General features: G+C 29.6%; 1 protein-coding gene across 2 annotated transcripts in view; it reads left to right on the top strand.

Moving 5' to 3' along the window:
• The window catches only part of LOC107441634 (potassium/sodium hyperpolarization-activated cyclic nucleotide-gated channel 2-like), a 107333-nt gene extending 94559 nt beyond the window's left edge, over positions 1–12774 (top strand). For both annotated transcript variants that reach the window (XM_016054976.3, XM_071179010.1), the window contains 4 exons: positions 421–639; positions 4293–4439; positions 5880–6123; positions 9952–12774. In XM_016054976.3, coding sequence (XP_015910462.2) covers positions 421–639; positions 4293–4439; positions 5880–6123; positions 9952–10463 — 1122 coding nt within the window. In that variant the 3' untranslated portion in view covers positions 10464–12774. The remainder of the gene's footprint in view (positions 1–420; positions 640–4292; positions 4440–5879; positions 6124–9951) is intronic.
• The last annotated feature ends 13434 nt before the right edge of the window (positions 12775–26208 follow it).

Raw genomic sequence — 26208 nt, 5'->3', positions numbered from 1 at the left:
TCTAGTTTTACTTTACCTATCTATCTATCTATCTATCTATATATATATATATATATATATATATATAAAAATCTCCTTCTCAAATTATTATTTTGTTATTCAACATTACACGCTTTCTCACTATTAATTATTCACTTTCGCTTTTCTTATTATAATTATGGATTCAGTATATATAAATTATCATTTTGATTTTTCCCTTGAATTGAACCGCGTGAATCATTTCATTCCCTCGACCTACTTAATGGACCTATTGTAATTATTAATGTGTATCTTTTCCTTGAGGCTTAACATAATAGAGGGACAAACTTGTGCTACTTTCCCTAAGATAAAAACTCAAGCACACAGCGCGATTTGAAGTTCTGCCAACTTTTAAATATGTTTTAATCCAAAAGATTGTTTCACGTATTATTTTCTTTTCAGCATGCCTTCTGGTTGGAGCAGTACTCTTGGGCTTTATTTAAGGCTATGTCTCATATGCTATGCATTGGCTATGGGAGATTTCCACCCCAAAGCCTCACAGACATGTGGCTAACGTTGCTCAGCATGATCAGTGGCGCCACCTGTTACGCTCTCTTTCTGGGACACACCACCAACCTCATACAGTCTCTAGACTCCTCCAGGAGACAGTACAGGGAGAAGGTCAATTTCTTTTCTCCTAATAATACATTTTAATGTGTCACCTGTTACCTTTTACTAGGTTATTTTCTGAAATTAACATTAATTAAAATTTGTAGAAGATTCGCAAGTTGATTGAAAAGATTTTTGTATCAGACCGACGCTATTGTTGCGCATTTTTTGTTTGTTTGAAACTTTTCGCTATCGCTTGAAACTTATCGCTAAATACAAGAAATGGCCATGAATAAGGGGCCAATTCCTTCTCTATCGGAATTCATTCTTTACTATGTAAGAATACATATTTTCTGTTTCTAGACTATCAATGTCAGATGATATAGGGGATCGTAGGTAGATTTTATAGATCTTACGGCTAGGTCGCAATAAGTTTATTGTGCAATCAAGAGGAAAAAAAGAATGGTACACATACCTAATGCTGTCTAGTATCATGTACGATCTCTGCAAGCATGCATGCAGAAGATGCAATGGACTCGACTAATGTTTTGAAGGTATGATTGAGGCAGCTAACACCGTCAATCTTGCAGGGCAGTCCACAAATTCATAAAAATGAGATGTGGTGAAGATCCCTTCCGAGCAACTTGTTGCAAGACATTTCATATATGCTAAGCAATGTTCATGCCAGGGAATTTAAGTCACCGTTGGAACTGTTTGAATTCAGAATAATGAAATTCTGGAGCCTTCTCGCTTGCAACTTTGACGTGAGGGATGTCGCAATGTTCTTTTGGAATTATCCAAAACCGACCAAACACATAATAGACATGAATGGGTGCAGTTGGTCAGACAGGATGCTTCAGGATTGGCTTGATAGTATGGGGCTCAGGGAGGTATTTGATTAAAAGGTCCTTGAAAATGAAATATTTTCGGTTTAATAACTGTTACTGATTTTGATATTCAGTAATCTCATTTACAAAACTTATTAGGAATTTTAAATGTTCTTCAGTAAACTAAATATTTTATAACTAAACTAACTATATTTAATAACTAAACTTCAGTAAACTAATAGATCTTGTAAATCAGTAAATATTCTATTTTAAAAAATTGAATTTGTCTTAAAAAGATATAGAATTACTTTTGTAATTCCAAAAACAGCATTAAAAACCAACAAGAAACAAGTGTGAAATTTGTTCTATGATTTATAAATACAAAAAGTTCAAAGGTCATTTTTCCTGGTAATATATTTCTTTATTTTTCTTCCTATTTTTGTGAGATTTTTTTTTTATCGGGAGGAACCTCAAACTGTTTACATTTGCACCAGGCTGATATGTTGATCCTTCTGGTAATTTGCAATTTATTTTGAGGTCACAAGTCTGATTAATAATAAAAAGTTTACTAAAGTTAATTTAAAGTTTTTGGTTTATAGCCAGCACGATCCAGGCTTTCAGTGTTGCATGAAGGGTTCCATATCATGCCAATTGTATATATTCCATATCATGACAAAGGCTCTATTAGCTTGAAGAGTTTCCTATTCAGATGTAGAGTCCATAGATTCATGAGGCCGTCTCCATACTTGTACACGGCCTGTCACCCTATACAATCGGAAATGCGGCCTGTAAGACCAAGCAGAATGCTTTCAGCCATCAATACAATAATATCTAATCTAATAGTGGTGCTACCGGGCCGAGGCATAGTGTAACGGTACGCCATGCCTAGGCCTCCAGTCAAGAATGGAACTTATTGAAGAGGTTGTCCTGCTGCTCCAAAAGCCCATTGTTCCTTAAAATTGAAATCTGATCTTCGAAATCCCTGGCAATTTAATGAAAGGTTACACTTCTTTCACTTTAATGATTCTCGTTAGTCGTCATTGGTCTTGTTCATTCATGATTTTTTTCTGGTGTCATCGATGTCGGAGATTTGATATTTTACCAAGTGCCCAATATCCACAGTACACTCATAAAGTGACCACAAGTGGTAATCCGAATTATATTACTAGCTCAGTGATGCTGTATCAAATCTCTTTTGCCCTGACAATAACACTACATTCAAACTCACTTAAAATTTGATAACCTGTTGTACCAGAAGCATGCCAAACGACATTTATATTTATAACCGTCGTTGAACAGCCGACCTTATTCTGAGCTTACGATTATTAAGGTTCAACTCTATATCTCTGCAATTTTGAGCCCAATAATAGAAGAAAAGGGAACTCCTTGATCAAGCATTGGGACAAACTAGCCGTAGTAGAGAACTTTTTGAATGGACCTAACCTTTTGAGACGAAAACCACGAAAACCTCCCAAGATTAGTCTGATGGTAATGGAACTCTAACTAATGATCCGTCTACCACTTAGGATAAGTTACGCCAGCACTGCGATCGGTGTGAGCCGGGAGCAAAATTCGGATCGACTAGCCACCTCTAGGATTCGGATCTGAGTCATCTCGTTGGGAGGCAAACACTCTATCCCACTGAGCCACCACGGCTCAATCCAAACTGATATTTTATTTTATTTCATAACCCTTGTTGAACAGCCGACCCAATTTTGGGTTTAAGACTACTAATGTTCAACTCCGTAGGGAAGTAAACGGAAGTATCCAGTAAACAAGGGAACTCCTGGATCAAGTATTAGAAGAAATTTTACTTCGTGAAAATTTTTTGGATGGAACTAACCCACATTTGCGTTACATGTAAAGAAAATCACGAAAACCTTCCACGGTTAGCCTGGCGTTAACTGGTCTTTCTTACCCATGATCCGTCTACCACTGAAGATATTTTACGTCAGCACTGTGGTCAGCGCAGGCCGGGTGTGGAATTTGCATTGACCAACCATCGTTGGGATTCGAACCCGGCTCACCTCATCATCACCCCATAGACACTTTTTGTTCTATATTGGTGCTTCCAATCTCAATGAGTAATTCTGATTGGTTGTAATACTCCGTAATTTTGAATACCTGCGCTCATATCAGTTTTTTCAGCCCTTTAGTATATTAGAATAATGTTATTTTCATTTCAGGTGTTTATTTAAAAAATCAACTCTATCAAATAATCTCAATATTTCCCGATCAGTTATAACTATATTGCTTACGAAGATGATGGCTCATTCTGTGTTGTCATTTTAAATCATAGATATTCATCTAAGTATCATTTGTATTTTATTATAGCAAAGTAAGCGGTATTAAACAGGTGATGCCTATAATAGATCTTGCTAGTACTTTTATGCTTTGTATATTTGTAATTTTTTTATTCATCTCAGAAGATTGGAGAACCCCTGTATCAAAAATCAGGAAAAACGAGCTCAATAATGCAATTTTCGAATGAAGGTGATTCTTATTTGAATTTATCATTGTTGGTTTGCTGTTATTTCTACAAAGTATGTTTTGGGTTAAAATGTCGTTCAACTTGTACAGAAAGAACTTTTCAATTTCTGAGCTTTAAATAGCATTTGAACTTTCATCTTCAATGTCAGAAGCCGGCACAACATACTTTTTGCTATTTTTCCCAGTGTTTGGCTTTTTTGAAACTTCAAAAAGTTTTTATTTTCAAATTTACTAAAACAAAAATTCCCCATATGCCATTTTGTATGGAATGTCTGACTATCCCGTTGTCTGACTTTTTGAAACTTCAAAAAGTTCTTATTTGCAAGCTTGCTAAAGCAAAAATTCCCCATATACCTCTTTGTATTGAATGTGTGTCCTTAAATATTATATTTATCCCTTTTTCTGTAGCTGAAACAAGTGGAAGAGTACATGGCTTATAGGAAATTGCCGAGACAATTAAGGCACCGAATAACTACCTACTTTGAACACAGATATCAGGGAAAATTTTTCAACGAAGAAGAAATTCTTGGGGAGCTCTCCGAAAGGTTGAGGGAGGTAAAGTGGAACTTTCAATTCTTCGTTATTAATTATTTTTTAGCTTGTTTGCTCGAAAAGTCGGTTTTAAACATTTATAGATCCCGTCTATGCAACATATTAAATGATTTCAAAATAATATCCTTCAGCGTTGATATACCGCTTCCAGAAGAATTTCCAGGTGTCGAATGAGCTTTTCGCCAGGGGCTCTGAACTCGCAACCATCGAACGAGCTAGGAATAGAAAAATGACGTCACGTTTCTACTCTTAGGGAAAACCTGTAACCTCGCGCTTTCGAACGGGTTTTGCTAACGGGTTACAATCTTCATTTATCTTCCCATCTATCGGATGTCTTTCACCTAACAATTTGCTAGTGAGAGCGATTCGAGCGTTCGAATAGGATGCGTGTAACGCTGGGATTAAATTAGATTTCCGATTTCAAAGATAATTTTTACCCAGATATTTTATGATTTTTTACAATCATTTACCCAGATATTTTATGAATATATATTTTAGACATAATTTTTTCTCTCAAGACATAATTTTAGGCACAATTTTTTCTCTTACGAGTAAGCTCATGGTAAGCGTTTTCCGAAATGTTCGTTAGAGCCTTGGTGCAATCCTCTTTAATTTTGCCAATTGTACCGGAATTTAGTCTTTTCCTAATAGTTTTTACGCACAGGATGCATAGGTGAGGCTAAAGAACTGTTGGCACCTTTGATTTGGCCGGGAAAAATGATCTGAAAAAAAATGGAGTGGTAAGAATTTTCTTCACATTTATCAGAAGATAGAATCTCGTAAAATCTTTGGCAGAATTTTTTCGTGTTTTTTTTTGTTGCGACATACCTCTCTAGTACTAATATCTTTCTGTCGGATACTTTAAATAATAACAAATGCACATGTTACAAATTTAAAATAAAGAAACTTCAGAAAAAAAAACTGTTTGGATTTACTTCAATTTAATTTTATTTTGAAAAATTTAAAAAATATCTTATTAGAAATTTGAAATATTTAGTTATATGAGTTTAAATAATATTTTAGATGATTATACAGACACAAATATCGATGATAAAGTTTGAAACTTTTTGAGCAGACGCTAATTTGAGAGTCACGGTTAAAACTCCTTCATCAAACAATAGTTGACAAAATGCGTATGAGTTTTTTCACTGACGGTGAAGGGATATATCACACGTGACCTGTTGAAAGAGATAAGTTTCTTAGACAGGCAACCCTTTTACTTCGATAGTGACCTAGTGTCGAGCAAATCTAATCGAAGAAACGCGTTGCATAAGGGCGTACGAGAATGCTTGTAGTCGCGTCAAAGGCACTACATATGCTTAAACCAAGCACTTTTTTCTAGCTTCACTGTAAAATCAGAGACTTTTCGAACATGCTTATGTATTTATTTTTCATATAGTTGTTTAATCACTAACAAAAGAAGCTGTATTTCTATTTGAACAGGATGTCATCAACTACAACTGCCGATCTCTGGTTGCCTCAGTACCTTTCTTCGCGAATGCGGATCAGAATTTTGTGAACGATGTGGTAACAAAGTTGAGGTACGAAGTGTTCCAGCCAGGAGACGTCATCATCAAAGAGGGAACCCTGGGCACCAAGATGTACTTCATCCAGGAGGGCATCGTCGACATTGTGATGAGCAACGGTGAAATAGCTACAAGCCTTTCAGATGGTTCATATTTTGGAGGTATTTTCAGCTTCGAGTTTGATGTGAATGTTTCACTGTAAGGGGAGGCCTTTCTCATCTCGATTTCCCTTTTTCCAAAGTCTCCAAATGTATTCGGGAACATACTCAATGCATTCCCAATGCACAATCGAATTTGGAGAATATTATTGGCAAGTTTATATAGGGGAGATTTCCGTATCATGATCAGTGGCAGAATAATCGCCAAGTCTTCAATAGAAAGCAGAATAATTGCCTTCCGGGCAGAGGCCTGTGAGAAACTTTAGAAAAATCATCACAGAAAGGGACCAACTCGAAAGGTATAACTCGTAGCCACCTTTGGGCGAACATCAACATGTTTTTTTTAAAAAAAAATGCATGCTTAAAATCTATTCGGCACCTTGGCGATTGTAGTTGAAGCGACAGATCATGATGTGGAAATATCCCCTTTATTTTACCAATTAGGTCCTCATTATTATCTCCGAAATTATATTTACGAATTTCTAGCATGCAGTTGAGAGCTGTCCCTCAAGCTTCTGGACATTGCTGGTACAGCACGCACATCACTCAACTTTGGCCAAGCAAGGTATCTCTTTACAACCATGCTAGAATGCCATGCAACTTTGACCCTTGTCTGACGACGTGGTCAGCACTGAGCTGCAGCCACTCTCTCTGAATTTCCTCACCACAACCAATGAGAGATCTTTCAACCACAGCGAATTTAATGTGCACTTTATTGTGCATATCATCCAGTTTATTTGACTGCTAGGATCAAGTTTACAACCCCGCAAGCAACGTGAGTGACGTCTTAATCGTCTACATTACTGGAGCGTATTCTTCTGCAACAATATTAGTACCAGAAGTACAGACTTGTGAAACACTTGTGTCGAGGATCCTTCCTCGACTAGCTAAGTGCGAGTTATTTTTTTTTAAGAGATAAGAGGATAGTTTGAATAAATGATATGAAACTTCGACATCGTAACTTACCAAAAACTTGATTCAATAAAATAAAAATTGTAATAAAAATAGTAGGTTTAAAATTAAAAGCAATAATGCACTGATTCCAATAAAATTCGTTAATTCATTTTATTATTCCAATCAGTATTTCTAAATTCCTGCTGTTATGATTTTCATTTGATTACATTGATTTGTGCCGACCGGACGGTGTAGTGGTCAGGGAGCTGACCTCACACCAGGAAGGTCCTGGGTTCAAATCCTGGACAAGACCTGGATGTTCTTTCCTTCTCTGTACTATCGGCAGCGTTTATCCACCTAATATGGTGCACCTGAAGGAGCGGCCAACAAATCTGTCCAACTGAAACCTGAATGAAGAGTGTCAATCGGGTGGGCATTTGAAAAAAACAACATGGATTTGAAGCCTCTGATTAGGTGATTCGATTAATAGTACTGTTAGAATATTTCAAATTATTTTATGAAAGATAATTCATAATGATCGATCGAATAGCTTTTGTTTTGAACAATTTCACAGTATCGATTGTCGTGAAATTATTTAAATATGAAAACAACTTCAATAAAAAATTTTGTGAAACTTCCACAAAAACTTCTGAACTTTTGTAGTACTACCCCTAACATATATATATGCACAAATATATATATATTAAACTAAATATATTCAAAATTTACGTATTGTTATGACTGATATAGCATTTTAGTTTGACTTTTGTGTAATTTTAATCTATTATATATAAACCTAAATCTATTAGAAGTAGTATTGCCAAAAATTGTTATAATTATGTTTACGAAATAAAATGAAGGCACGTAAAATATTAAATGGCTGGATATACTGTATATCCACATGTGCTTAAATTAATACATATTTGAATACCCGAAATACTACTTGATGTATAAACTTGAATATCCGCAACAAAAATTTCGTTTAAAATATGCCTAATTTGATGTTTTTATGGAATTTTTGAAGGGTAAAGCAATGAAGTTTCAAGTAATTTATTTTGGCGTTTAATGTGTTGTCTTCATAAAGTTAATATTGGAGGTATTTCAAACATCCATAAGTCATTTTAAATTTTTGTATTGCATACAAACTTTTCGGTATTATTGAATGATTCATTTTCAATTGCATATTTACTTTAAAATATATCTGAATTATTTCAAATTACATTCTTTCATGAATCAGTTTGAGCAATGTATTATTTAAATCAATTTGAAACGCATTTTTCCCCCATAAAAGTATGAGTTTCTTTGTGTCACGTATTCGTTTTTCAGATATGAATATCACAGTTTATATTGAGTGTTTTTTTTTTAAATATCCTTAACTCATTGCTTAATTGCGAAACTTGCTTTTCAAAAAGGCATTGAAGGTGTGTGATGTGTGAAAAAAAGAACCGTTTTTGTAACTTTTGACCTAATGATCGGAGTTTCACGAACCCACTGCTCAATCTTAATAAATCTTAGATAGAGAAACTTACCGTAAATATGCTAATCAATTAGCTTAAACGATATTTAAGTTACAGAATAAGGCAAAACAGCATTTTTTTTTAAAAAAATAGAAACACTCTTTTTCCTACAGATTTGGATTTTTGCCTTTAAAAATATGGGGTGAAGAATATCTAATAGTTTCTGAGCTAACAAATTTCAAAAAGTTGTACATTTTAAAAAATTGATTTCTCGAGAACTAGCACTCAAGAATTCAATTTGTATCAAATACCTTACAAATCAAAATTTGACTATTATTAAATGAAATAATAAAATATATATTGTTGTTAAAAGTTAATTACCAGCAATTATTTTTGCATAAGCGAATTTTATATTTGTGTGCAAAATTTGTTTGATTCATTTAAGTTTTGAAGCAGAAAACGAAATTAACATAAAGGGATCCAAACTTTATCGATTTTTCTCTTTGGTTATTGATATTATTTTAGCCAGATTACGGCTACATAATAAAAAAGATGTCTGTTCAGAAAAAATATGCTTATTTGTCTGATATTATAACTTAGAATTTTGTAACGAATTAATCAGTGACTCATTGTGATTAAATTACTAATTAATCAGCATATTGAAGGTTAGGCTCCTGTTCCATTACAGTTGATTCCCTGGATCTTCACTATCCAATATCATAAATTTAGTTTTATTTAAATTCGTTTTTTACCACGTTTACTACTTTTTCTTTGTGCACAGTGGCCTAGTTTTGGGGGACAAAACCCCCTCCGAAATTATACATTATTTGATTAATGAGCTATTGTACGGTAAACAGGTTGTAGTTTTAAAAAATTTTTGATTATTGATTTTTTGTAATTTAAGCATTTGGAGAAAAAATAAAGTATATGTTACCGAGAATGACAGAATTTAAGTCAGCGTCGATTTTCAACGGTGAATGTCAATAATCACATAGTCGCCTTGATGAATGCCCAAAATATTTGTTACATCCGGTTTGATATTAATTTATTCGTTGATATTATTATATTTATTCTATATTTCAACATCTGCTGAGGATAGATTAGGAGAACCATCAGTGTTGAGATGACCAGTTAAATACATACTGGGCAGTGGCACTTGACCGTAATAAAAACACTGACGTAGGCATACCGCGCCAATGCATTCCGGACAGTGGCATTTAACTAGACCTAGTATATATTTCGAACATTTAAAAAAGCGACTTTGTGATTGTCAATATTCACCTGTGAAAGTCAACCACCACTATTTTCAGTCATCCACAGTAACATACATATATAATGTAAGAAGGAATGAAACCCTCTCGAAACATACATTAAAACTATGCCACTGACTGTACCTGATTTAGTTTGAATTGCATGCTTATTTTTTAATTGTGAAGGGTTTCAGCTTGTTGCGTATAAAGCATTTTTATTCCCCTTTCAGAAATCTGCCTGCTGACGAACGCAAAGAGAGTGGCTAGTGTCCGAGCGGAGACATACTGCAACTTGTTCTCTTTGTCTGTCGAGCACTTCAATGCCGTCCTCAATGTCTACCCGCTGATGCGCCGCACCATGGAGTCCATTGCTGCCGAGCGTCTCAACAAAATCGGCAAAAATCCAAGTATGGTATCCAATCGCGAGGACTTGCAGCACGACTTAAAAGCGGTCAACGCCCTTCTGTTGTCCACTCACGAGCGGGACACAACGGACAGTAGTGACGACAGCGACGATTTGCCACCTGCCTTCCGTAACAAGAAGCTCAAGAAGCACTCCATTGCTATGGCAGTTTCTAAAACGTTGAAGAACGCGTTGCCCAGACCCAAGTCTGAAAGCTGCTTTAATAACATGGATCAGGTGTTCCGCCCGGAACCTAGCTATCTGCAAAGATCTGAAACCTTCTACCAATCCACGAGTCTGGCGCCACCGCCTGAAAGCAGCTGCCAACTGCGACCGTGAACTCTAACCACCGTGCCTCCTAAGCCGTCTCTGAGACTGTTCCATGGGATGGTCCATCGTGATGTCAGTGTGAGAGTGCCTCACTCGGTTCGCGCCATTTCGTTTGATGAGCGCTTTGCATTTGAGTGAAAACGATAAAGAAACAAGTTCTAGAAGTGTGTTTTCTTCCGCTTTATTAAAAGTTCTAAAAAATACTTTTTTTTAAAAAAAAATAACGAAGTTATTAAAATGCATTGGACAACTTTAATCCTTTGATAAAAAATATTGCAATTCCGCAATTTATAACATTTTTGATTAAATTAATGAAAACGATTTGCAAAAAAACTATAAGTGACAAAAGTATTAAAAGTAGTTTCCTTTTGATTTAAAAAGTTTTAAGAATGCTTTTTTTGGACGAATACTAAATTACTAAAATGCATTGAACAATTTTAATCCATTAATAAAAATATTCCAATTCTGTGATTCGTAACGCTCTCTCTTAGAGTATAGAATTAGTTCAATTTGGTTAAGTTCAAAACGAGCTGATTTGTCAAAAATCTGTATTTTAGTACAGGTTCTGTATTTTATTCAGGTCAAAAATCTGTATTTTAGTTAATTTCTATGCTTGCTTTGCCATTTTCTTTAATGAAAAGAAACATTCTACTTATACCTGTTGGATACACAAATTATTATTAATATTTTTGAGTTCCAAGGTTAGATGCAGGTTGAGCATCTTAACACAAAGTTCATAAAGGTTGTGATAAATCGAGTGAGGCACAAAATAATTTCGGTGGTGCAAAACTTTATATTTCAAAAGAGTCACAGATAACTGAAACTGTGACTATATTGTACATAGCTGTAGAGAAAATAGCCAATTGTATAGGAATCTATTTTTTTCTTGTACACGACTTTTACGTAATGCACAATCAACGTAGAAGCCGATGGACAAACGACGGCTCCTTGTAAAAAGACATAAGACTAATAGACAATAAGAAATTTTTTATACAAGATAGAAAATATGAATATTATGTTTATTTGTTGTAAACTGCTGTGTACCAATTTGTTGAAAGGCCTTAGAGAACGTCACTTCTTCACTCCAATCGAAATAATTCCATCTTTTCTTTTATTCTATTTTCCATTACAAAGAAATTGTATACTTGCAAACAATTAAGGTTTCAGCAACTTTAAAATGATACTTCAAAAATTTAAAATGATAATTCTTGTACGTTTAGAATAACAATACAGAGCAACACAATTTTTGTTTTCAGGTGAGTTCAAAGTTTTTAGTTGAGAAAAAAAACTTCTTTTAGATTAAAAGAAAACATTTAAATTTTTAAAACATAATAAATTACATACACTTAATCCTGTCTCTCTTTATAATCTTTAAAACTGCGACAGGTCTAATCATTAAAAGGTAGGTTCAAAAAGTCAAAGTTTCTTTACTATTTTAGCGGTAGTACAAAGAAGTTTTCTATTAACATCATAAAACAGTATGCTAAGTTTTCTTCTAACTCTAAATAAATATTTTCTGTCTCCTCAATATTCTCAAAAATTATAACAAATTGACTAAAAATATTAAAACTTTCAGAAAAATATAGTTATTTTTTATTAGTTTGAGGTAGCATTTAAAAATTACCACTTTAGCAAAGAAATTTGCACAAGTTGTTAGGATTGCAACCTAATATCCTCTACCGCTGTAATGACGTCCTGGTTGGTATTAGTGTATTGTGACAGCAGAATTGAATATTATGAATTGACTAGGGAGCTAAGCCTGCTGTTCGCTAGCGCTCAACAACCCCGATGATTGCTTCGCAATTATTGCTGTTTCTTGGCGGTTGAAATTATTGTACTAAAAATATATGTTCTAAAAAGATCACTTGTGCCGCCATTTCCCACGTCCAAATATTTCCCTTACGATACTACTAAGATCTATTAGATGATATAAATCATTTTTTCTAAGTAATCATTTTTTGAATAAACATTTAAAATTAAAAGTATATTGTTAGAACAAATTTGGAGAGTTCACAATTAATATAATTAATATTTTTGTTTACCAAATGGACGGATGTATTTTAAATACAATTTTTGCATTCATTACTTTGTGCATGAAGTTGAAAGTTAAATTCTGAATCTTTAACAAAGGTCTTTAACCGTAATTCATAATAGTAATATATTAACGTGATTTGCACCAAAAAATTAATAGTTGTGTAACTGTTAATAAGATCAGATACCGATTTAAATAATTTTATCTTAAAATGCAACGTAGAATTACGTTATTCTAATAATAACAAAAACAATCCTCTTAAACTCTTAATTTAGGAAACAAACAAAATTAAAACCTAATAATAACGGTACAGTTAAATACCTTTAAGTTAGGGATACAAAAATATTCATAGGAAAGCAATACCTTTATGACTTAGATCAATTCTATGCTGATGACAACCGTACCAATATGAAAATTAATGTGGTAAAACTAGACCCTACCATGTGATTTTCCGGCCAATAAAATTGCACCGCCAACAATGGAAAACTGCGACACCATCACTAAATTTTTATAAATAGTTAAATATCTCTCATCTTTTCAATGGACCAACGCAGACGTCGGTATCGGGGACGGCAGAAAATATTAAGTTATAACCCTAAAATTTTATATAGATATTCTCATTAAGAAGTTGTAACTTTTAAGCGCTACAGCAAGCTTGTCAACAAAATCTGTGGGGTTTTTTAAAAATAATTTTTAGAATTTTAAACATTAATCTAGTATTCACAACTTTTGGCCAGACACATATTTAGAGTTTGCGCAATTCTCACTAGTGATAGTTGATTTATAATGATAGAACCTTTCCACAATACCTCAAAAAGTTTTAAGATATTTCGTACTTCGATAACTTTGACTCACCTCTATAGTCATAAAATATTAGGTGTAATAAAGTGACTATGCGCCATTTCTTTTTCAAACTATTACATCTTTGCCATTAATAGATTATCTTGAGTTCTTTTTCAAACTATTACATCTTTGGCATTAATAGATTATCTTCAGTTCTTTTTCAAACTATTTCATCTTTGGCATTAATAGATAATAGAGTAACTTAAATCGATAATATCCTAATGGTTTGTAATTAATTACATAGTTCTTTATTCTTTTTTAAAATCGAATCATAATCTTCTAATTTCTCCGTTAGATTTTGCTGGGAGTTGTTGATTTCGCAGCACCTGGTAACTTCACTATACCTAATCGCCAAATTTTTAATTATGTTAGATACACCTGTGGACTGTTTTATATTATCATTATTGAATAATAATTAATTGAATGTTTCGCTAAAAGTTATGCAGCCTATTATTTAATAATTAACAAACATGAACTCACGAACAGGTAGACAGCAACTTTTTCAGTTTGAAGTAAATATATTTTTTAATTTGAAGTGTATTTATTATAAGTAAATTATAAAAATCTTGAACGTAAAGTTTAAATATAAAGACGTCGATTATCGTTCAAGGTTAGTAAACTGTTGAGGGATGCCATTTTAGAATTTGGAAGTTCGAAGTTATTTGCGATTTTTCTTACAAATAGAATAAATACTGCACAGAATTATTTTACAATTTTTTTTTATTAAATACAGTTAATTAAAGTTAATAAAACAGTTAATATAAATTTTTGAAAAACAGAAGTCTTTTCATACCAAGCAGTTATGATCCAGCGAGTTGGACATTAATCCAAAACTTAAAAAATAATTGCAAATTTATAAGCAAACTAAGTCGATATAATAACAAGCATACTGACTACTACTATAATTTTTAAAATCCATCCAATTTAGATACAAGACTTTAGATACAAGTTTTAAAATTGTGAATGGTATAACTATTCTATAAGCTCATATAAAAGTTTTTTTTTATTTATAAATTCATTTTTCTTAAGATTGGGTCATGCTATATACGAATATAAAGGAACTTTCAAACGTTCTATGATTTTTTTTTGTTCCGTAGAAAAAAAATGGTAATTTAGGTTTTATCGTTTAATATTCATGCTGCAAAGATCTTGATTTTTTGAATCAATATTGGGAAAAAAATTATAAATTCGTTGAAAGTTCAAATCCCCAAGCAATAAGCATTTCTACTAAATAATTATTTTATTCCATTTCAGAACACTTTAAATGCAATAAAGGGAATTGATTTTTGATTGGAGTGAAGAGGCCGTAAGGATTATTGTTAGAGATTTGTAGATTTTAGAGAATTATTTTAGGTAATCGCGTAGAAGCGTAGCTCTTTAGCATGGGAATATACAGTGTTTTATGAGCTTAGCCTTTTTCAGCCGTTGATGTGAACACTTATTTTTGTAGAGTTTCATTTCAAGAGAAAAAAAACAGACAAACTAATAAAGTGAATAAAAAAAATTGAAGGAGAAAGTGCTAGAGAGCTAATTGAAATGCTATGCTCAAGATTGCCCACAAATTCAAAACACAGGATGTTTAAAAAAAGACGCTAGTGGATATCACAAAATTGTACAATTTCTATTTTATGTTTGAGCGAGTTTATTCGAAATTAGCTTCATCCATATCTATTTATTACAAACACATTAAATGCTGATTACATTTTGTTTCTAACTTATATATTTATGGTAATATGCACGAAGCAGTGTTTGCAATATTTATGTGTAGCAGGAATGGCTGTGAGAACATCCGAATAAGAAAATAAATTGATGCATGTGAAATATCCATCATCGTGCTTTTAAACAAATGTTTTGCTTTTTCATTACAGTCCTCCCCCCCCCCTGAAGTGGCAAAAGATATCAATTTTAGAGTTATAATATTTTGCCTGCTTCTTTATAATAATAGTTGATACTTTTTCTCAACTACCACTGAAAGATGTAAAACGCGTCGACGGCTTAGACCGACACTATTGAACAGAACTACTGTATAGAAATGCTACACAGAATTACTGTACAGAACTACTGTACAGAAATTCTGCACAGAATTACTGTACAGAGCTACTGTATAGAGCTGCTACACAGAATTACTGTACAGAACTACTGTATAGAAATTCTGCATAGAATTACTGTACAGAACTACTGTATAGAGCTGCTGCATAGAAATGCTGCATAGAAATGCTGCACAAAATTACTGTATAGAGCTGCTGCATAGAAATGCTGCACAGAATTACTGTACAGAACTACTGTATAGAAATGCTGTTCAGAATTACTGTACCGAACTACTGTACAGAACTGTTCGATAAATTCTTCATAAATGGAGTAGAATACAGAAGAGAGTATTGGGGATATTTCATATGCAATAACATGCATTTTTTTATTTTTGCTAAAATAACAACGGGTATAAATATGAGTTTTGAACAAAAACACTAGATTGCCAATTCAACTATCGTAATCTGGGATAGTCCTTAAATATCCACTTAACCTTTTTCAACATCCTGTATTCCATAAGCAGTTGTATTTTTAACTGCAAGCTGTATTTTGAAATGTGATGTTATTATTTTAAATAATGATTTGAAATTTTATACTTGATATCTTTTAAAGAATGTTTTATTTTTAAACTTTTTCAGTTGTGCATGTTTCACATTTTTTTTTTCTAAATACAAAAAGGTGCCAATAAGAGCTCCTGACATCTAGTCAACAGTAATCATCAAGTACTGAAGCCACCTGAATTCAATTTTGTATGTCATCTTTATAATAGTAATTAGAGATTATTATTATTGCTTTTTATATTTACCTGGAGATTTAAATTTAAAAACAGTAGACTATTGGATTTAAATATTGGATTATTTAACAGTTTTCCAATTGAAATTTGAGGATACACAATTGAAAAAATGTTATCGCATTTTTTATTGCTAAAAATTGTAAGACTAATTTTTAATAAAAAATTAATTTTGTTAAAAATTAATTTTTAAGTATAACAAAATGTTTATATTCATTTGAGAATAAAAAAAGGGAATTTGTAATTTACTAAAATTAATAAATGCTTAATTTAATAATAATAATTTTTAATTATTTTTCAGCTTTAATTTCACATAAAATTAAAAAAATCAACAATTGTTTTTGGAATTGAATACAATATAAGTTAATATTTAAATTTTAATAATTGTTTTAATCCTTAGAGAATTTAAATTTGAATATGATATAATGATATAGATTGGAAACTAGAACTTAACTAAAAGAATCGTACAGTGATTTAAAATCGATTAATTATAAGGTTTAATGAATTAGCATACTTGAAAAATATTAAATTGAAATGATTATTATTTAATGATAATGAGTATTATTTAATGATAATGAAACTTAAAAATGAATTTTCCATTTATAAACTTGTTAAACATTTAAAACTGATTATGATATAATGATATAGAATGGAAACTAGAACTTAACTAAAAGAATTGTACTGTGATTTAAAATCGATTAATTATAAGGTTTAATGAATTAGCATAATTGAAAAATATTATATTGGAATGAGTATTATTTAATGACAATGATTAATGATAATGAAACTTAAAAATGAATTTTCCGTTTATAAACTTGTTAGTTAAAATAATTAATTGTTAATAATGAAAATTGAAACTAATTTATTATTTGCCGAAACGTTTATTGCTTTGCTATTTTTATATTTCTCACTCTATATAATTCAGAGTTATATTTTATAAAAACTTAAAGAGCAAAAACAAATCAAATAGTATATGAGTAATATTAGGGATGAAAATTTTAACAATAAATTGATTTAAGTTTAAAACCTTACTTTAGAAGTGAAATTTAAATTTTTTTAACAACAATTTAAATTATGATTCATTTTTTAAAAAAACAATTTTTATAAATCCCTAAATAACAGCAAACATTAAGAATAAAAATGGATAAACAAGGAAGAGTATTAATTATCTTATTTTCCTAGAAGAAATATTAAACCATTTATATATTTATTCCAAAATGTTTTATATTTTTTGATAAATAATTGATAAATTAAAGTTATAGCTATATTAATTAAGTATCAATTTTACATATAAATACTGATTTACCCCTTCTTTTCAAAATATGTAACGAGTCTTACCTGGCTCAAAATTTTAATTTTGGCTTAGCAATTCATGAGCTTAATCATGATAATTTAATGCTAACTATATACATAAAAATTATTAATAAGAAGAAGAAAAGTTGAGAAAAACAGGATATTCTATTCGAATTTACTGCTTCACTCTCTTTTACTTTTTAATCTATTCGATTTAGCATTATATTTTAAAACCATTTAAAATTCAAACTGATGAAATGAATAAAATTCAAAAAGCAATGGGAAACTGAAAGAAATGAATGCATTTTTAGAACTTTTCAGTAAAATTTGTTAAATCCGATAATTAAATAACTATACAAGAAGAAATTAAATTATAAAATTATGTAGAACCTTTTCTATAACTTGAATAAATTGAAATTATATTAATGAATATTAATAAATAATCTTTGTAGTTCAAATTTTTTCCTATAGCAGCTGTTATTAATCTTAAACCAAAACTGAAAAAGGTAAACTGTAAAAATAAGTGGGGTAATTTAATTTTTAATGACTGATGTGTTTCGTGTTTTTTTTAAATTGTTTCAGTACAACATGGTGATCTGTTAAAGTTTATCAAATTTCTTATGTTTTCAATTAAATTTTGAAAGAGTGACAAAAATATTCGAACATAGTTAAAAAAATATGCAATTTAGCATTACTTATAATTTAACTATGATAATAACTTAACTTGTGAATTATAAAGTAAAACCCATTATGATATTTGACGCCATACAGTTTATTTAAAGAAGCATTAAAAGTTTAACTTTTCGATCTATAACTGAAAAATATTTTCCCCCCTGCATAATACTATGAAGCAAATCGTTAACTAATTCCCCTGAATTTCCGTCGCATAAACTTAACTATAATATACAACGAAATAAAAGCTCATTTTTATGTATCTTTGCAAGTGTAAATGCTACAAAATATATGCTTCACTATGATTTTAATAGATTTTTGTCATTTTAAAATTTTCTAGAATAGAAATAATAAATTGCTGAAGGAAGTACGTTATTTTATTGTTCTAAAAAGAAATATTTTTTTGTACCTAATTCATTTTTTAAAACAAATGACACGAGGTGAACTTTTTAATTCGCTTCTGAATCGCAATATTTCAACAGTGATGATTGTTTCTGCAATCATTCTAGATTCAAATCTGTTTATCGGTTTTAACTTTGATTTTGAATCAGTGATTTTAATAGATTGATTTTTATCTGTTCATTCAAATAAACCAGGTGAAATTGTAGGACACTGATTCGATTCGTTCAAATTAATATGTTTGCTGGAATAAAAAGCTTTTGATTTTATCACTTTTTTTGGAGACTGATACAAATCAGTGTTTATTATTCTGCTGATTTAAATGCGATGATACTAATCAGTATTTGAATTCAACTGAAACAATTAAGCTTAATCACATTTTATTACTCATTAGTATTTTGAAAAGAAAGATTTTTTATGATAAGTTCAATTTTTAAAGTAAATGGCACGAGGCAAACTTTTCAATCAGTATGAGGTAACCAAATCAGTGTTTTTTTATCTGCTGTTAATTTTAACAAGCTGATTCTAATCAGCAATTCAAATCGTCTAAATCTAATAAGTTTAAAAGCATTTCATTGCTAATGTTTACTCTGAAAAGAAACATCTCATGCATCAAGTTCAGTTTTTAAAGCAAACGATATGAGGTAAACTTTTAAATCACTTAAACTTCAGCCAGGAGTTTTCCGTCACAGCGTTTTAAATTGAATTCCGATTTGAATCAATTTACTAAAATTTTACTCTGATTTTAATCTGTTGGTTCCCAATAAACTCGGTTGTGATACATTGATTTGGTTCAATTCGTTTTAAAGAAAGATTGGAATTCATTGGTGGAAATTGAAATCATTTGATTCTTTTTGACACAGATACGAATTCCTGCTTCTTATTTGCTGATTAAACTTATAATTGTTGAATGATAGATAACGTTCTATAATCAATCAAAAATATAGTCAAATAAACAAAAAAATAATGCGATTGAAAAAGGATTTCAACTAAATAAAAAAAGCTACGCAGAAATCTTTGTCAAACATTTCTAAAAAGTTCAAATTATGTTATAGTTTCAATTGTGAAATGAAAATTATTTAAAGAAAATACCAAATTATTGTAATTTATGACTTTTAAATGATATTACACTAAATCAACTAGAAATTGCAATCAGTTCTGCGAATATATATAGTTTGTGTTATAGAAAGTTGAAATTAAAAAAAATGCAATTCACATATGGCTGTTGTAAAATAATTTATTTTGAAATTAGTTTTGGTCAAGTTTTATTTTTATTGAAAATGATTTAAATAAGAAAATTTAAAAAGTGTAAAACATTTAAACAAAATAATGTATTTTTTCTAATATTAATGTATGATAGAGTTTATTTTGGGAAAATATAGAATGAAGTGCATTATATGATTGATTTTTAAGTTACGATATATTATTTATATGCATGAGTAGAAAGGAAGAAAAACAATGTTTTCTGTAAAAAAGAAGGAAAAAAACTATACTTTTCTACTATATATAATAACTTTACCTTTTATTTCAATCCTCTAACAGTTCCTTAAGTTATATGCCTGTTTTATCTATAAGTTCTGTTAATATGTTCTTTGTATTATACTGTTCTCATAAATTTATTAGTGTTTAGTACGTTCATTCTTAATTTCTAATAATTAATGTAATGGATTCTTAAATTTCACAAAGTGTTCTAGAAAAATTCGCATACATTTATCATTAAATGTTTAATTATGCTAAGTGCTTTATTAAATGGGTTATATTTTAAAAAATTGAAAGATATTTAATGAAATTGAAATTTTTTCTCCTCACATAACTGACTTGGTTTAAACCGTAATATGCTAAATACAAAAGGAATAAAAAAAATAGAGGTTAAAACATTTTCAATTACATTCAATATTTTACTTATATTCTGTACCACTGTGGAATGCGGTAAGAAAAGTTTATTCTTACGACAAATAATTATTGAAATATTTATCAAAATATAGTTTTATGTATTTAGATGCAGAAAAGAAAATAAAAAGGAAAGGAAACAGTTGTTAAACATAAAATTTGGCAGATCAAGGCTGTAACAAAAGAACAGATGAATTTGTTAATTGCTAAAATTAAATATATATAGATATACTATATTGACATTATAGATTAAAAATACAAAAAAAAAACTTTTTCATTCTAAACTAGAGATTTATAATAAAATTGAAATAGAGAATTAAAATGTTCAATTGTTTCAGTAATTGAACATTAGTAGTCGTTAACCCAAAAATTTGGGTCATCTGTTCAACGACCGTTTTAAAAGGAAATAAAATAAAATAAAATTATTTCAGTTGAAACTTTGAAATTAACATTGATGAGCAAACTAAGTTTTTAAGAACCAACTAATAAGGATATTATGTTAAGATTTCGGACTGCTCATAACAGCCATCATTAATTAAACTTAAAAAGACTTAATTAGTCACTCAAAACTTGAAATTATTAACTTTATTGTAATAATATTCTAAGTACTTAATTCAATTTATACAAAATTAAAATATATAAAGTCAAATGATAAAAAATTTAATTTAATTTGATTCTGTTTCGTAAAAACAAACAATGGATATAACATGAATAGCTTTTCCCCTATTTTTTTCCTTCTAACTAATTGCACGCGAAAAAAGTTTAACGATATTTAACGCGAAACCTTAACTTATGATGTTTGACATGCGCGGGAAAACAATTTACTATATTTTCTGTAATAAATAAAGTAACATTTTAATTAGTCTCAAATAAAAAATTACTAGATATTTTCCAAACAGAAATATACTAATATGTAAGAAAATAATTACTTTTTTTCGGTCTCATGTCCTTCCAAAAATAAGTAAATAATTTATTATTATTATCATTATCTTTATAGATATGACATTTTAACGAAAGAAATTTAAAATTCACATTGTCAAAATAAATACTAAATAAACTATAACACTAATTAACAATTGATGATACAGTTTATTTCACAATAAAGTGAATCACGAATTTACAATAAAATAAAAATTTAGAAAGCTTTTCTTAAATAAAACAGATACTAGAGCTAAATAATTTCTTAGTTAGGTTTTAATGCTGAATTCTAATGCCTTTTAAATTTAATGCAAAGATATTTAAACGAGGAATTCATTCGGTTTTTAACTTAGTAATGTTTTCACCAACTCTTATTCTTTACTTACTGATGGCGCCAGGAATTTTTTTAAGGTTTTTTCGATAGCAATACTTATAATATTCATCTGATTGTTCTACAACGAAAGGCACATCAGTGATGAAGCTCTTCAGTAAATGTGATATTTATTATTAATTTCTTAAAAAGCACTCATTAATACTTTCAAAGGCAAAAAAATATAAATAGGAAAATAATTAATTACTAATTTAATAATAATATTTATAGATAGATTAAATAATGAAGTGGAGAAAAATGAATATTTTTTTCATTACATTTTTACATTTAACAATAATTGATCTCAAAGATGCAAAAAGTATTACGAGTATGAGGATATATACTTGAACAGTGCTCCAAAATTTAAGAGGCACTTTTTAAAGTGCTCAATAATTTAAAGAGTGCATGCAGTGCCAAAAATTGGAGGAAGTCTAAAACAATTACACATAGCAAATCATTTTAAGAGTAATTGAAAGCGACAAAAATATATAATTCAAAATGTATTCTAATTTATGTGAAAACAAATGAAGTCATGTGGACATTCTGATTAGATGGTGAGCAAAACCAAACATCCATATAAATAGAATAGGCATCTCAAGATTACTCGATTTCCTCATTCTCCAAACTTTTCCTTTCTCCGTTACCATAGTTTCGGCAAATCTTGCTTTTTCCCCATTCAAGACGAGCGATTAAATTTCAAATTGGCCGGATCACACTATTGGTCTAAAATGACTGACACACTACGTGTTGGCTGGTTCCTTATATCGTTTTCGCCTGTACTTTGGACACATTTAATTCTTGTAAATGCTTACGTAATATCAGTATTAAGTTTTATTTAAATGACTTTTAATTCTAAATAGAAACTGTTACGAAATTGTATGAATTATAAGTATAATTTCTTTTACACAGTTTTAATAATTAAAAGAAATATAGTTAATATGCCTTATGCATTCTACACATTTCTAACAGAAACAAAACACTGTCTACAGTCACAGCATTTATATTAGTTACTACCTATCATGTCTTATAAAAACTTAGCCATAGTAGTAATGATATTTTTTTTTTAGCCATCAGTGCCTTTTCAAAATTCAGCAAATCGCATTATTGTTTTCTACTGAACAGCCATTTCTTTTATTTAAATTAATTATTTTGAAACATTAGGCTAAAACTCACATTTGAAAACTAATGTAGTTAGATATCTTGAGACTGTAATAAAATCAATAATAAATTTATTAAATAAAAATAAAGAAAATCAAAAGCTATCTTGTTGAGGTAAATTTTTTAGCAACTTTCTGAAATCACCTTTTCAAGGAGTAGTAATGACACTTTCGACCAATAACGTGATCCGGTCACCTTTGAAATTGAATTGAATCGCTCGTCACGCAAGTATGTTCCAACTTCTTATTAAAACGAATTTCTAAGAAAGAAAGCAAGATCGGGCGCAGCCATGGTCATAGAGAAGGGAAAAGTTTGTGGAAATTTCATGCCTTGAAACGCCTATTTGTGTTTACCAAGGGAATGGTAGTTCTTGTAACACAAGTTTAATTTCTTGATTTTAAAGACTGTTTTTCGAACATTTTTTCATTGCATCAAAATATTTTTTTAATTATTAATAATCAATTCATTTAAATGTCGTGATTTCGTATTGGTTTAACTGTTATGGTTTAGTCTCCTCCAACGTCTTGTTTACAGATAAAGGAGTAAATGAATAAATGGTGCAAAATTCAAAAAAGAAAAATCATTTTTATGTCAATGAAAAATATTAATGATCTTATTCCCAATTATTTAATTAAAGTTACTTCCTTGCAACATTATTAGGCACAAAAAAATATGCAAAAATCTAGAATTTCGAAATTTAGAAATTTGATACGAAAAATGCTTTAGTCAAATTTATTTTTGGCTTTATTCTTTGAGTATATTTAACAAAACTTTAAAAAAAATATACCTTTATATTTTTAATAAGACTAGTTTTACTTAATTTATTTACATATAATATATTTAAATTTTAATTCCTTTTAAACTCATCATTCCATTACTCTACAAAATAAATCTAAAGCAAAGAATTTTTAAAAAATTATCTAATATCTTAATTAAAAGATTTTCATACATACATCGTAACTATTTTAATGTGTATCAATCTATAAATTATAATATACCATGAAAAAAAAAACTTTTAACAAAATTCTTTTTCAAATTTTCAATTAATGAACTTGCTCAGCTTTCTAATGACGGGTTTTATTTCCATTTACCAAGAATGTTTTAGAATGATATCAAAATTATGAATAAAATTTACACATTTCATTACATAGGAATTTTAACAGAATTCCTTACATGAATCTGTTCGATTTAACAGCTTATTATTGTAGAATGATTCCCTCAGCAAACGACATAAAAATGCCAATGTAAAAAAGTGTTGCCGCCTAATCAGAAATGTTGACTTCATTAATTTTTAAGGAAGATAATAAAATTGGGTAAAGTAAGATAAAATAAGAAATAATAGAAAATTCTTATCACAAACTTCAGCAAAACAAAAGGATCATGATTTTAATCAATTTCTTTTTTTAAAAAGAAAATAAATAAATACGATGCAGAAATAATGATAGCCATAAGAAAAATTTCTTGAAACAAAATTAATTATTCCTTCAAAGTTTTTATTTCATGGTATAGAAACTAAAAGTAGCATTCATTAAACAATGCACTTCTATTGTACAATTTATTTTATGAATATATATGTATATGTTGAAATATTTGTGCTCTTTGTTTACATTTATAAAATTTCTAAACATGCAAGATTTGAGAGTGTTCTTTTTCAGTTATAACTAGAATTTAAATATAAATTTTTTGAAATAAAAGTCCTAAATGCGCCTTGTGAATTATTCATTTCTTTGTTGGTGTTCCTCTGCCACAAATTATTTCCACTTTTTTAATGAAAAAAAGTATAATATAATATTTTAATATAATATTCTTATTTTTTTAATTACTTAAGAAGTTATAAAAATTGTTATCATTGAAAACAAATGAAATATGGAACAAAGTTAATAGATTTAACAATGAATATTTTGGAAAGAAAAAAAAATCTTAAATAAGTTATAATTCAGAGACATGAAGCAAATTCTTCAATCAACATAAATATCATTATTAATATACATGCTGAACTTTTCGATGATTTTTGTTTTTAATCATGGATTTAGATGAAAGATTACATGATTAAATGAAAAATATAACCAAGATTATAAAGAATAAAAATATTATAAAGATTGCCACAATCAAAAATATTTGCTGATTCTTGATATGCGATATCCAATAAAAAACTGAAAATTTTTATCCTATTGCTTCTGGAAACCTGGCAAAACACGGATTTTTAGTCGGCAAAATTTAAGCACCTTATCCAGATATTTTGTTACAAAGTTGCTATCTGTTTTATTTGTCATCTTCAATTTCGATCTCTGAAATTCACTATTTAATTTAATACTAATCAAATGTATTTCATTAGAATTTATATTATCATTTGCTAAAAATGTCACTGAAAAACATAAAACCAATAATAGTAAACATAACATCAAGAAAATAATGCCATAAAATAATGCTAAAATTCAACACAGATATTTCCGATTGCTTTGCACTTACTCTTTTATGTATAATTTGTATTGAATTAAAGAAACAAGTGACAAGTTTTGCTGTTGTCTCTGAACTTTGATAGTTTTGTATTATCAGAAGCGGTTCTATTGATGAAAAATTAAAGCAACTGCTTATTACATAGAATGCTTTTAATATTCATTGCTCACCAGACATCAGGTTTTAAAGCAATTTCTTTTTACACTTTTACAGAAATATAACTTTAGACATGGTGACAATTTTGTCAATGCTTTATTTTTCTTAACTGCACTTTAACTCTCATTAAAGTTAATTTTGACTGCAAAAATAAATAAAAAATTAAATTAAGGAAATTTAAACTATTTCAACATTTCTGTCTTTTTTTTTTTAACAGTTTAGGACAGTTAAAATCACTTTTATTGAGGAGTGTCCAGCTATATATATATATATATATACTATTTAAAACTACAAGTGTACCAAGTAAAAATTATATTTAAATCATCTGATCAGATTTAATAACTTACTAATAATTAGATTCATAATCTAGCCGTAATCAGAAACTTAATAATAGTAATATTTATAATCAAATCGGAACTAAGTCCTCAACTCTGTAATACTTGCATTAAAATTATACAATTTAAAAATCATGAAATTTTCTACTGGACAAATATTTTACAAGATTTAGTTCTAAGTAAATTTAAAATGCTCAGATATAAATAAAAACATATATTAATATTTTTGAACTATATTTATAGAGTTTATTATAGGGCTTAACTTTAATCTTTGGAGCTGTTTTCGTGGTTCCTTTCAAATTGCTTCGTTCACTCATTGGATACTTACAGGGAAAAGGGAGGCTAGAGTGAACAGATTTTACAAATTTGTCAAAAAAACATATTTATTATAACTTTTGACTCATGAAACATTC

Source organism: Parasteatoda tepidariorum, chromosome 3, assembly GCF_043381705.1.
Source record: "Parasteatoda tepidariorum isolate YZ-2023 chromosome 3, CAS_Ptep_4.0, whole genome shotgun sequence".
Classification (NCBI taxonomy): Eukaryota; Metazoa; Arthropoda; class Arachnida; order Araneae; family Theridiidae; genus Parasteatoda; species Parasteatoda tepidariorum.
This window is presented reverse-complemented; position numbering and strand designations above follow the sequence as displayed.